The sequence below is a fragment of the Agelaius tricolor genome, unplaced genomic scaffold (assembly GCF_023055355.1).
Source record: "Agelaius tricolor isolate 1412-34295 unplaced genomic scaffold, bAgeTri1.0.p SCAF_3, whole genome shotgun sequence".
Lineage (NCBI taxonomy): Eukaryota > Metazoa > Chordata > Aves > Passeriformes > Icteridae > Agelaius > Agelaius tricolor.
This window is the reverse complement of record NW_027269263.1, coordinates 32,246,871-32,261,365: the sequence shown is the minus strand read 5'-3', so window position 1 is coordinate 32,261,365 and position 14,495 is coordinate 32,246,871. Positions and strand designations below refer to the sequence as shown.

The following is a 14,495-nucleotide window of genomic DNA, read 5'->3' as shown; positions in this document are numbered from 1 at the left end:
TGTGTGCTCACAGATGGATGCAGAGGGGAATGAATGGGAGCATATATTACTTCATCCTGCCAAGTACTAAATTAAACTTCAGTACCACTTAACAAAAACAAACAAAACTGAAAAGCCAAAACAAAACTAACCAATGAAAAAAAAAAAGACCATGATAAAAACCACACAAAATCCACACGCACTAATGAAGACAGATAATCAGTTATAGAGTGACAGAAAATTGTAAATCAATCTTGATGATTTTTTTTTTATCTCAACAGGTTCACAGTCAGGATGTAACCTCCTGTAAAATGGAAACCTGTGAAGAAAGATACAGATAGCAGTTGGAGTTAAAAGTGGTAGATGAACATTTCTCTTCTTAAGCATCAGCTTTTAAGAACGCTATGGTGATTTGGAAAGTCTCAAGAGTGAACTGCAAAGTTTTCCTCAGCTCAATCGATGCGTTTCTTAGTCATTTCTCCAAGTCATTGATGTTCAGAGATGGTGTGTGATGGAAAAAAGCACCATGTTTCTGTGTTTGTAGCCCCTGCTTTTTGGATTAGTTTGCTGCATTGCTGAACCGATTTCATTTTGAAGGGCAAGGAATGAATGTGATGGATTTATCTTCAGAGATGAACAAACATGGAAGGAATCCAGTAAGTCATAAACTAGAAGATCAAAAGAAGGTAAGATTATTTTTAATTACTTAATTATATTTAAATGACTTGCAAACTCTTTGATGATTTTCAGTAAACTAGAAATGAATGTGTTTCGAGGATAAAGTAGTTTGCTATGCTCACATGATATTGCAATACAGAGAACTCCCTGAATTTGTCTAGCAAACTATCTGTCAAAACCTGGACTTGCTGACCAGAAGCAAAACTCTGACATCAGCCTTAGACAGGGTGAGATCTTTGTTTTTGACTGTGGATGCATGGGTAGACCCTTCTTATTCTGTCCTACACATAGTTCTGGATAATGTATTCAATATTTATCCTTCAGTATCTAAGGCCGTTTAACTAATACTTTTATAGTATGGGAAGTTCTTTCAGAAATCCCACTTCTGCAACACTCTCTGAAAAATCTCACCTTCCAAGTTCATCTCCTTTACTTATTTATACTGTGGTCTGGAAATATCTCTCATGTTTATTTCATAAACCTTAATTTGATGTCTTAAGCTTTATGGGGATAATAGAAGGACCCATGCTTTATTAGGTTTTTTGGTACTACATTAATGGATTTTTCCTGAAAAAAGCTTTTTGCTTGCTTTGTTTTGTGGGTTTTCTCAATCTCTAGTTCATTAAAGTTAAAAATGCTCTAATTTTCTTTTTGCCCGCATTCTAAGGTAAGGCCTGCCCTGATTGGCAGCCAGTAGAGAGAATATGTTCTGATGTAGCATCTGAGGCTGTGGTGTGCTTCATGCAATGCCTTGAAGTGAAATTTACTGGCCTCTTTGAGTTATTGCACAGGTTCAGTGGGACTGTCCAAATATTGTATTGAAATGCAGGTTACATGCTTCATTATTACACAGACTTATAATATATGCTTCTGGCTTGGGTTTTTTTTTTTAATTTTTGGTATGAATGTTTCTGTTTAATGTTTTAAATATTTTTGATCTTATTTGGGAAAAAAACAAAACTGGTGTAGTTTATGGACAACATAAAACAATTGTAAGACCGATAAAATAAAATACTTGCTTTTAGTGTCTCTGAGATTTGTATATGCTAATCTAAGTAATTCAGTCATAGCCAATAGCCCTCTAAAGTGCAGAGAATTTAGGTAATATACTATCATAACACACAGAATGAAATTATTACGGAAAATATATATTCAACCTTTGAGCATTTCTTTTTTGTAATGGAGGGGAGAGATATATGATAAATGATAATTAGTTTAAAACATGGTACTTTCTCCACTTCATAATTCCCACCCTTCTGTGGCACAAAAGAAAAGCTGAGAAATGTTAGCATTAATCTCACCATCTGGTGAACTGTTTTTTGAACCATTATTATGTGACCTGGAACCCAGAGTCCCCTTTTCCTCCGACCCCCCTCTTATTTCAAAAGAATTTTTTTCCCTTCATGCCTAATACCTGCAGATTCACTCTTAGACATGAGCTCTTTGGATTGTGTGGGAGGGGAAGGTTGTTTCAAAGAGGATCTGTTGTACCTCAAGGTCAAATCTTTTCTTTGAGCCAGTCTGTAGATATTTTATCCCTCTGTAGAACTATGCAATAACCATCAAAGGCTCTGCTTTTGTGCTGTGGTTGATACTGAAGAAGTAAATGTGATGATAATAAACAGAAGTCTTGTTAGTTTTAGTTTCATTCAGGGATCTTTACTAGAAATTGAATATCATTGATATGCTAATATCATTATAAAAGGCTGATATTTGAAAAAAAGGGTTTATAGGTAGTGGTGAAACATAAGAAATAGTAGTGATTTGGGCTATCTCTTTTTGCTGTGTTGTCTCTAGATCAAATTTTTACATAATTTTACATTTTACCACTTTAGGAAATATTGGCTGAATTATTGGCTGACATGAGTGCCTTAGTTGTATACTACCTGGATCTTACTAGGCAAGAGTCAAGCTGAATGTCTTGGATACCTTATGTCCTTTCAGCAAATTAAAAATATTGCATTCTGAAAAGACTCAATTGTTATGTTGCTACAGAATATATTGTTACTGTTTTCTGCATGAGCAATTTAGGAGAAAAGTCAAATTGAGAAAAAAGCATCATATAAGACTTCTCAGGTAGCTTTAAAAATGCAGACTGTGCTTTGGGATGTAACTTTTCTAATAATTTCATATCTATGCTATATACATAATAGCATAGGGTTACTTTTCTGTGGTCTGGATTTAGGTCTGAACAACTATATTGAAAAAATTTTTCTTGTTGCTAGTGTGTATGACACTCAAATATACTCCTTATCTCAAAACCTATCAAACATTATCACCTGCATTTTAAATAGGTGCATGCTTCTTTTGTGGCTACAGGACTGTCCAGTTCCTTATTCTTCCTGTAGCTGCAAGATGCAATGACATTTTTATTGATTTCTGGCAATGGCTTGCTTATATTTGTGGGACTCTCATGTGTCACTGGGCTGATGCTCACAGTAAAAGAGGAAGCTTAGTCATTAAGTTAGAGCTTTAGTTAAGTAGCCATGTGGAAGCAATAGTCTGATTTTTGTGGCTGAGTTGTTGGGAAAAGGAGGGAGGCCGGCTAATAGATCAGAGAGGAAAAAGGTTTTAGAAAGATCATTGTATTTAATTAATTTGACCTCTTACAGAAAACAGGCATAGGTCTTCCCTCTACAAATTCTTCTGTCTGGATGCAAAGCCTCAGGAAACTGGCAATGAGCTGGAACAGATAGTTCTGGGTTGTCCATTATTTCTATCTGGCCAAGGACCATGTGTCCATGGTAACTCTGTCCAAAAGAAGCCTTTTCTTCCTCCAGGCTTGATGTGCCAGCCATACTGCTTCATCCACTTAGATATTTCAGGTTAAATGCTCTGCCTGTGCATCTGTTTGCCCTTCCCACAGTGTACTGTAATTCCTTATTAAATCAGTATGATGAATCTCAAGGCTTTAGGACAGAAATATCAATGAGGAGCAGGTCCATATATTGCTGTTTACAGTATGGTGTGCAAGTTCATGATTTTAGCACATGGCAGAGAGAGCCACAAACTCCTCTTTTGAACAACAGATTTATTGAGGCATCTTCTTTAAGATTACCATTTTAAAACCTGAAAGGGGCTGTCTTATCTATCTCTATTTAATTGTTCAGAAGGGTTCTTCTGTTTTCAAAATCAATGTTGCAATTTGTAATATTCTGCCACATACATGGTTTATGCTAGCTAGTCTCCAAAATGCACATTCAAAATTTCCTGACTACTCATTTAATTTTAATGTTTGACTTAAAAAAAAAAGTCCCATTGTGGCCATTTCTTTGACAGAATATCCAGGTTGCATTGTATCTTCAAAAAACACCTGCTTGCTGCAGGCAGGCAGAGCCAAGCCTTAGAATGCTGCTGCTGCTGTGGCCCTGTTGGTGTCTGGAGCCTGGGGGTGGGAGCCTGGCTGTGGTTCACTGTGGGTGTGCAGATGTCTGTGAGGCAGCACACAAATAAACAACACAGGTGGCTGTACCCCTAAGTGTCATTCATGCACTTGATCACGTGTAAATCTGTGAAATTGTTTCAGAAATACAGGAATGTACAACATGTTTCCCAGTAACAATAATACTCTGTGCCTTAAATGTTTGGTGTATCTGTTTTGTCTGCCAAATAATTTACTGCTTTCTGTTCCACTATGTTTAGGGTGTTTGAGACAAGCCCTCTGAGTCCCTATACTGACTCACAACAAAAGATGTGTGTCTGGATTTGAAGTCCATTATACAGAATACAGTAGGAATGATATTCTTGCAGAATTTCTTGTTTCCAAAATAGAAGACTTTGTACCTCTGCACATCTTGTCCATGCCTTGGAATTCTGCACACCCAGAGTGGTCACAGGGATAGTTTTTCATCACATTTCCTTTAAACTCTCTTGTCAAAAGGCCTTGATTTTTCTGTTTAGAGGCAGATCCAAACCAAATGAAAATAGAGGAAAGTTTTTAGCACTGCACCACCTCCTCTACAAATATATGCTTTGAAGCTAAATATGAGAATGTATAAGAATTTCTACTGTTTTCACAACAAATGACATTGTTTTCTTGTCTTTCTTGTCTTTTGGTAGGCAGGTGAGCCACTGTACCTGGAGGGACTTTCAAATAGACACCAGGGCTCTATTACTGGACAATAATTAAATGTAACTAATTAGCAGGAATAGCAAGCAAACCTTGTGTTAGATGTTTTGCTTATCTCCTTGGTAGCCATTTGGAGATTAATTAGAAGTCCAGTAATCAGTCAGGTTTTGCTTGGTAGGGTAAAATAATAGTTTACTGTTGAAAGCATCAGGCAGTCTTGATACACAATTCTTTAAAACAAAAAATCAAGAGAGAAGGTTTAGAAGGGACAGATATAACAGGAATAATCAGCATGTACATCACACCGTTCCTCTATCCCCTGTTTCCTTTTTCCTAGTCAATATTCAGTGCACAGGACAGCATTTCAGGAAAATCAGATGTCATCCTCATGAGGCAGTTGGGCCAGAAGCAAAATTTATTCTCACAAACGCTCTACTACTGCTGTGTCCGTGCTCCCCATTTCCACACCTCAGTTTTCATTTTTATAGCTAAATCTGTAGTCATCCAACAACTGCTTTGAAAAATAGTGGCATGAAATCTTGGGCAGGCCAGAGCTGTTGCTATTCTTGTTTAATAGTGCATTTTCATTTGAAGACTTAGGATCTGAATGATGTTGCTTGTTATGTGAACAAAAAGGTTGATGTCTCCCATTTTGTTTTATTTCTCCAAGGCTGCCCTAACCGAAATTTCTATCCCTTCTCCTCACACACCCCAGTCACTCCTACACATATGTACATATACATGTACATTCTGTGCAGTTCTTGTCCATCTGCTCATCTGTCTGACAGGGGATGCTTTACAAACAACAGAGGTCTGCAGAACTGCTGAAGAATCACAGATTCATTAGGCTGAATGCTCACTGTTATCCCATATTGCACAACAACTGGCAGGGATTTTGTGGGGTGTTCTTCAGGACATATAAGTATTTTCACCAAAAATAGTGCAGCAAGGGAATAGTGAGGGGTCATCAGGGCTCAGGGAAGATATTTGTTCTTTTTTTGCTTTTTTACTTTGATACTCTAGAATTAGGCACAGATAAGACAAGCCAGCACAGCTGATAAGAAGAAATGGGCTGTAGGGATAACTAACTACAGTTGCTTTTCTGTATCAGCTTGTCATATATTACCTCTGTCATTCCTTCCCTTAAGCTTTCTCCCTCCATATTCCATGTGTTTTCTGTTTCAAAAGTTTTGCTAGAAAGACTTGAATTATCTCCCTGTCTATCAAACCTCCCTGGGGCCCCACCACCTGACTCTTCTCACTTTCTGAAATTGTTCTGTGCCCACTGCTAGGGAAGTTCAAATTCAAAAAAAAAAAAAAAAAACAAACCCAAAACTACACAACCTTTACATTCTTAATAGATGAAGTTAAATATAATTTTATGGAACATGAATCCATATTTAATAATTTATAAAGTAAACTCATGTCCTCTGCTGCATATTAACATGGCTTTTCTTCCTTTTGGAGAACCATGATGTAAATAAGATTGTACATGTTTCTCTTTTATATTTTTTCCTTGCCTTCCCCAAGCCACTATTTGCAAGAAAGACCTGATTACAGAGAAGTATTTTGTCCCAGTGCTGCACCAAAACAGCTAGGAAATGAAATACTAATTAAATGAATTATTTTCTTAAAATGATGCTGGCTAGCTGATTTTTTTAATATGTATTTTTCTAGTATGCCTTGGTTTTGTAGATGGTTTCTTTCTTTTCCAGTCACTACCAGTTTTGTCTTACAGTTGTTGCTGTTAATGTATGCCTGATAACTGAATAAAACTTGGTTTTATTCAGGAATACCAAGTAAGAGTTCTACAGGGTATCATCACTGCTGGGTTGGAAGGAGATCAGCTGCTTTGCAGCTGTTCCTGCTGGCAGATTTTTGTGTAACCAGATAGCTGAAATGGATACTATTCTATATGTATGTACACAGCATGGCTTGGGATATGCACTACAGAGTTGAGAGAAGAAGGTGGCTTCTCACTTGGGTTGATTACTTCCCTCCCTCCCCCACTGAAAAAATGAACAGACTGACTGGCCTTGGTCTTCACCCAGTGCTAAAGACACAGTTTCCAATCTCTACCAGTTACTTTGCAAAGGTGGATTTAAGTGTTGTGTCTCAAATGGTTTTCTCTGATTTAGAGTAAGACACAATGGCTAAGAAGGAGGAAACAGTGAAATTATTGAAGTTAGTATCTCATGATTATACAAGATTTCCTAGGACATCTTGGTGGTTAAAAACTACCTGCAAGGTTTAAATATGTCAAGTAGAAAAGAAAATTAATGACTTTATACTATAAATCCTGTTTTTTGATTGCTGTTTCTCCTACTTTTTTAAAACAAAGCTTTTATTAGCCTCAGTACAAAGAATATTTTAAGTGATAATAAATAGCTAAGCAAGTACATGAAGCTTTCTTTTTTGTAGAGTGCCATCTCTAAAGTGGCACTACAAAGAAAGAAAATCACTGTAATTGTTATTTACTATTTTCCTGCTCTTAGCATTGTTAATTTTCAAACTGTTCTCAATAATATTTGTTTGTCTGGTTTTGTCCTGAGATCATCATCTGGGAAAATGTTACAAACTTCAAGGATTAAATGCTGAACAAATCTGCAACCTTGTCCTATCTTTTGTCTTCTAAAAGGGGGCATTAGCTTGAGAAGCAGTTGCATATGACACTGTACAGTGGAGAATCTGAGCTTGGCCTTCTAGTTATCTCTTCTCTTGCACTGTGACATTATTTTGGGAATTTTATCAGCCAGCTTCACGAAGATCATACCTCCAAAAGGAGCTTTGAGATTTCTGCTGCTTGAAATCTCATCTTTGTGATAGGTTCCATAATGAGTGCATTAGCACTTAGCTATCCTGCTTGCTGATTTTGAAAGTATTTCCTAAATTTTATTGATTATCCTTTATCAAACCATACATTTAGAGGAAATGCCTCTTTTATTGTTCCCCTTCCCTTGAACTTGCACTTCCTATGGAATTCTTCACTATTCTTCACTAGGCTTCATATAATAAAGACTAAAAAAAGAATAGCCAGAATTCTTCCCAAAATGTTGGAAGTAAGTAAAAATCACCTGAACCTCCTCCTTATTCCAGCTCTGGACTAGATTTGAATCTCTGAAAGACAGAAAAATCACTAGAGCAAGGTTGACATGGCTGCAACTAAAGCTTTTTTTGCTTTTATAATTTTTCTACTTTAAGTGAAAAGTACTGCTGTGTTTACAAAGTAGTTGGGAAAACCTGCTGCTGCTATTGTTGTTATTTTTACCATATTTGCATTGAGCTAGTTTCTTGAAATCACTCTGTAATGGTACCTTGAGATTTAAGTGGATCCTAAATTCAGGTCAAGGACTCTGCAGCTTCCTCATTAACTCTGCTGTCTTGCAGTACAAGTAATGCATTGTAAGTGTTGTTGAATCTGTATGTCACATGAGGAAGTCCTACTGTTTGCTTCTCTAATTCCCCTGGAAGGCTAATTTTTGAAATTGGAAGGAGAAGCATCAGCTGCTTCTGCTATATCAGAAGTAAACAAGTGAGGGGCTGTACTGCAGCGTGCCTTTGTGGGAGGGATATAAAGACCTATTTAAGATTGCATTTTATAAACATTAAAACAAGAATTTTCTTGTGAAACTGCATTGTGTGTCTGCGTATAGAGCTAAGTTAATAACCTTTTAAACTCATTCTAGATAGCCCTAGCCTAAAGCAATATATGACAGGACAACCTTGCCTGGTACTGTGGCTTTTAGCTTCTGAATAAAATCATCTGGTGGAACATTGAGTGATTGCCAACAACAATTAGTGGTCCCAAATTAAGCCAGTTCTTGTTTTCTTAGATACGATACGTAAATAGACAGCCTGAATAGAGAAAATGAGAAAGGCTTGTATGAATGCAGAAATGATGCACAAAAAATTTAAAGCCTAGCTTCTGCAAATGAGTTTTTTCCTGGGATTTTTGCATCCTTACTGTAAGAAATACATGTGAAAACCCTCCCAAACCTCAAAATTAGGGACAGAGTATACTGTGACAGTTGGATTAGTTTGTCACGTTAACTTCATAGTGCCCACAGCCCTTGAATATGAATCTCTAGAGTCTGGGTATTGTACCAGAATGGAAGACTATGCTTTATTACAGCTTAACCTGAAGTGCCAAGGTGCATTCATGCTGTGCATTCACAATAAAAGATTACTGCTGGGGAGATGCTTCATTTTTATCTTTTTAATGCTTAGGTACTGATGTTGGCTGTTCTCCAGTGCTCAAGTACAAAAGAATGCAAAGGCAGGAAAGTATTCTGGAAATGGTTATAATTTTCTTCCTTCCTTTCACAGCTAGTTACTGGCAAGCACATATACATTGATTTTGACTTAAATATGTATAAATATGTATATGTACAAAGTAACATAGTTGTGTTTTGCTTCCTGCAGGTAAGTGAGAAAAGCTTCTTTGCTAGAGGAGAATAAAAAGCTCATAGAGCTACTGAGTTTAATGCCAATGTTTCCTCTATTTCACATCTAGGTTTTGTGGGTTTTTTTGGTTGGGTTTTTTTTTTGGTTGGGGTTTGTTTTTTGTGGGTGTTTTTTTTTTTTTACTTCAGGGTACTCTTCAGTTAGTTAAGTGAGCCTTAGAATATCCTTTTTGTAACATGTTAGTTAATGTGTAATAAAATTGTATCTCAGTAGGCACTGGTTTATGCAAAATCCCTATACTTTTTTGATACTAAAAGTCCTTGATGTCTTCTAGAATTGTCAGTATTGGGCACAGAAATGTTTCTTAGTAGCATTTTTTTACCTAAGTCACCAAATGTAGCTTTTACCAGGGTGAGGGACAGCTCCAGAATACAGGAATATATCAAAAGTTTGTAGCAAAGTAGCTTTGGTACCAGTTTAACATTTATTATTTTTGATGGAAAAATAAACCTGTAGTTGAAATGCAAGTCAGCAGGCTGTCTTTATTACTTGGGCTTTTGGTATTATTTCTTTTGCCTGACTCTCCATTCCTATTGTCGTTACTGTTGTTTTCTCCTTTCTCTGTCAGGAGTATTCTCATTACTTGTCATCTTCCCTCTATCCTTGTTGCATGTTTGTTGCCCTCTGTTTTGTTTTTGTTTTCCTTCTCCTGTGCTGAACTGACCCCAGCTTATCACTTTTTTCATTATATGTGCATATACAAACATGCAGATAACTGTGTGTGAATATGCATGCATAAACATGCTTACCTGCATCTGTATTTCTGTAAACAAGTATTTTAAGTGAATGCTTATATATAAACATGTAATATGGACAGCAATGCATAGGAAAGTCTCTAGTGTGATTGAATCTGAAAATATTTTTCTTTCTCTGTAGTCCATTTGTTGGTTTTTCTGGAAAATAGTATCCTTATTACAAGGTCTTTGTCACACTGTGTACCTGTGTGTACGTTTGTGCAGTGCTTAGGACGGGAATCACAGCTGAGGGCTCTTGAGTATTTTAAAACAATTGTAGTAGTAAATATATTATTTAATTTTAAATATATTATTTAATAATTTTTTTTTCAAACTGGATTTTTGGTGGTGGTGTTGGTGAGGAATTTGTGTGTTTACTTGTTTCCTCTGATAGATCCTGTCAGTGTTCTCCACCTTAGTCAGAAGTGTGGTTGTTGCTCTTAGCCCTTGATATAAGAGGTCCCTGTGCCATCTGACTGACATGGATTAAGAAGAACCTGTGCCATCTGACTGAGATGGATTAAACTTTCTCCTCTGTCTGAATCACTAAATTGATGCCACTAGTGAGTTGCATGCTAAGTCCATGACAGTGAGTAGTTATTAGTAAGTATGGTGGAGGCATTGTACCAAGAAAAGAGGACTGGGTGGAAGCTGCCAAAAATCTTTTTTTGTTGTTGTTTGAAATTGCCTGATGTAAACACTGTGTTCATAATGTTTAATTTGGAAGGCATAATTTTTAGCAGGTGCTATTTTTGTCTTGGTTGCAGAGTAAAGGCGACTTTGAACTTATTGTTGGCATTGCAAATGAGAAACAAAAGGAGCTACAGTGCACAAACACAAACCACCCCTGTAGACCCGCTGTCCCCCTCTACCAAAATCTGGCCACACAAATGCAATATAAGGTAGCAGATCAATGTTAAGTCACAGTTCTGGAAGGTGGCAGTTTAGTTTGCCTGAACATACTCTATATTTAGAGTGGAGCAGTTACAGCTTTGTGAAACATCATTTCTATCTGTTGTTATTATGCAATAGCTTATTAATAATATAAATATAATATAAATATTCTTGTTGCTATATGGTAGCTCCTGCATTATTGCTTTTAGGAAGGATTATGTATTTTAAGGTTTAGGAAAAGACTTTCTCTTCTAGCTTTGTCAATTTTCTTTGTAACCTCAGGGAAGTTGCTTAAACTCAGTTTTATTCATCTGTAAAATTGAAAGATCTTCTGAATAATTTATCATTGAGCTTTCTCAGAGCATTAAGATCCTCATATTGAAGGTCAAATATATTTACCTAGTGTTTAAAATAAATATACTGCACTCATGGCTATTTATTTGCATTGTGGAATCTCAGTTATGAATCAGGATACAGTTCTGCTGGTGCTGTAGGAATACAGTAAAAAAGACTGTCTGGTTTAAAGACCTTACAGTTTGCTTGTAATATCCCTTGATTCCATCCTTGTATTTAATCCCTAAGAGATGAATGTGTCTCTTTGTAGAATGTGATCTCCTATACAAAAACACATGTCATTTAGAAATATGTGTGAGGGAGGAGGGAGGAGATTGTGCACAGAAAAGAAGGAATATACAGGCTTTTTCTTTGTCATGCTTACCAAAGTACTTATCATGCCTTAGCTGTTACTGCATTGTATCTCTTTTCTTTATCCTAATTTCCCAGTAGTAATCTATGTATGTTCTCAGGAATACAGGAACCTGTTTGACTGTGCATTAGATAGGGGAATACCTTCTTAATTAATTCCATTTAGTGATAGCTAAAGTAGATGGTGCTTTCTTATTATCTACTGCAACATGGCTACTTTGCCACTTCTCTATGTATTTCCAAATGGTCACGTAAAGAAATAATTTCAGGATGACCAAATGGATCAGTCAACAAATGGAACATAGAAATAATAGAAGAAAATTCCAGGATTTTCCTAATGTTTTCCTTTGTGAGTGTAGACAACTGGGATTGTGTTCTTTTTTGAAAGCAGATGGAGCTGGTTACAATTTGCTCTGGAGTAGCACCAGTCCTGCTGTAAAATGAGACTTCTGGCTCAAAATCCAGAGGAGCTCTGTTCTTAAAAATGCACCAGTAATGCAAGCTGATTTTCAGAATTGACTCATGCACCAAAAAAAAAATATGACAAATTTATTCATTAAAGAAACACTCATGAGCTATAGCTGTCTGTTAGGAGTTGACATTACATCAATGTTTTATTTGCGTCTCTTGCAAAAAAGGAGTTCAATATTCCATGCTGTCCCATGTTCAACAATAATGAACTAAAATGATATGTACAGTGGTATAAACAAAACTGATCCCAAGAGTCAGATTCCTAAGTGGATCTATAATCCAAAAGTACCAAAGAGTGATTATGGAGACCTTTAGTCCATTATAAGCAAAAATAGTGCATGTCTGGTTTGTTCCCTTCTCCTCTCCCATAGTGTTTTTACTTTTGATTAGCATTGCTATAAATGAGCTATTAACTAGTAAAAGAGATGCAAAATGCCTTTACAGTAGTTAGTCTTTTTCTTGCCCTTCACTTATCTTTCCATAAAAGGATTAACGCCAAGCCAGTCATTCCTCCATAACATGTATAGTTGTGGCAAATCCAAATTTGTTTGATCTGTCAAAAATCTTGTGTTATCTTGATATGTCACAACTAGAAAGAAAGGAGGAGTTGTCATTCTGCTAATATAGAACAGCTGGCATAACAGTCTCAAAGTTGTATGTTCCAGGAATTAATTTATTACAAAGGTAAGTTGAGTTGCGGATTTTAAACTGTTAAATTTTCAGCTTTGGCTGTGCTGCTTGCCTGAGTAACAATAGAATTTCAAAAGAGCTAAAAGGGAAACCATGCAACATATGTTTGTAGGGGTGCTGGTCTTAATTTTTATTTTCCTCCCCTGTAAAGGAGTTTTCTGTGACTGAAGTTGATTGCTCTGACAGCTGTGCAGGGAAACCAAAGACTCTCCTGTCTGGTAGCCAGCACATGTATACTATATGATCCTTTTTTCTTTTGTATCTTTATTTTATTTTCTTAGGAGAATTTTTCATAATAAAGCAACAACTGATGCCTTATTAAGGGGGAAAACAAGTCCATTGCTGCTATTTAATATTTTCTGAAAGTACTTGTTCCTTCCTATCACGAGATCCTTGTGAGAGGAAAAAGGAGAGGTGGACAGTGATCTTGTCTCTGTGCTGACCAGTGACAGGACCCAAGAGAACTGCCTGAAGTTCTGTCAAGGGAGGTTTAGGTAGGATATAAGAAAGGGTTCTTCACCCAGAGGGTGGTTGGGCACTGGAACAGGCTCCCCAGGGAAGTGGTCACAGCACCAAGCCTGTCTGAATTCAGGAAGTGTTTGGAAAATGGTCTCAGGCAGTGGTGTGAATCTTGGGGGTGGTCCTGTACTGGAGAAGCTGGACCTGATGATCCTTGTGGGTTCCCTTCCAACTCAGCATATTCTGTGATTCTGTGATATACTGGTTGTCAATGTATTTTTGGTAGTCTGAACTCCATTTTTCTTCTTCCTTATTTATTACAGTGTATGCTTGGGAATGCTGTGAACACCATAATCCTAGGAGTACACCAATTGAATCATGAGGGTTCTAGTAAAGAAAAATAATAAAGGAATAAAGGGTTGCTAATTCTTCATGGTAAACTGCCCCCGCCCCCAGTTTTTTAGACTTGAAAATTTATTTATCTGTGTGTTTTTTAATGTTGTTTAAGATTTTTACCATTTAATAACACAGATAGTGAATGAAAAGGCAGGTACCATTTGTTATATTTGCATGACACACTGTGAAAATTTTGGTACTGTATCTACTGCACCCTCATAAGGGCTCTAGGCATATGCCATGAGTGTTTGTAACATCATGTTTCTCAAAATCAAATCATTAGCTGCACATGAATTTTTTAAAGAGTTGCAGTATTGTTGGCAACCTTGTGGTTTGGGCTGTGCTTGGATTTACATTAAAATACTTCACAGTTATACTCTAAAGGTGTAATTACCCAGACCTCTAGATAACAGTGGGAATCTTTCCAATGATTTTTGGCAGGCATCCTATAGAAAATTCTCATTTCAATTTTTGATGGAACATATTGGGTTTTTTGGTTTTTTTTTTGTTGTTGTTATTTGTTTGTTTGGGTTTTTTAACTCACCAAACAACCCAAAACTAAAAAAAGCAACAGGCCCAAATGTGTCTAGTCACAGCAGGTGAGAGTTACAATCCCTATCAGTTGCTAGTTTTTGTGTATGCATGCAGTCTGTGACAAAACTTGGGCCCTGGGGTTACATTAAAGTAAGATATTTGTAGCTGTTAACATTGTTGGGAGCAGCCTAAATTCAGTTTGTCAGACAAAGACTTATCAATCTGCCAAAGCTATTGCAGAGCCATTGAAGTCCACAATCTTTTGTGTAACGTCTTGGAGAGCATTAGTTAACTGGATTTGAAAAAAAATTCTTAATAGCAAATAATAATAACAACTATTATTACAATTATTGTTACAATAATAATAACAATTAATATAATCCAAGAGTTAGAAAAGGAGATTTCTCAATAGCTTTGTTTTT

At 36.6% G+C, this 14,495-nt stretch overlaps 1 protein-coding gene across 2 annotated transcripts in view; it reads left to right on the top strand.

The window, feature by feature from the left end:
- The window catches only part of NAV3 (neuron navigator 3), a 511,162-nt gene that overhangs the window by 129,364 nt on the left and 367,303 nt on the right, over positions 1-14,495 (top strand). For both annotated transcript variants that reach the window (XM_071423373.1, XM_071423374.1), the window contains exon 2: positions 261-665. In XM_071423373.1, the coding sequence (XP_071279474.1) occupies positions 585-665 (81 nt within the window). In that variant the 5' untranslated portion in view covers positions 261-584. The remainder of the gene's footprint in view (positions 1-260; positions 666-14,495) is intronic.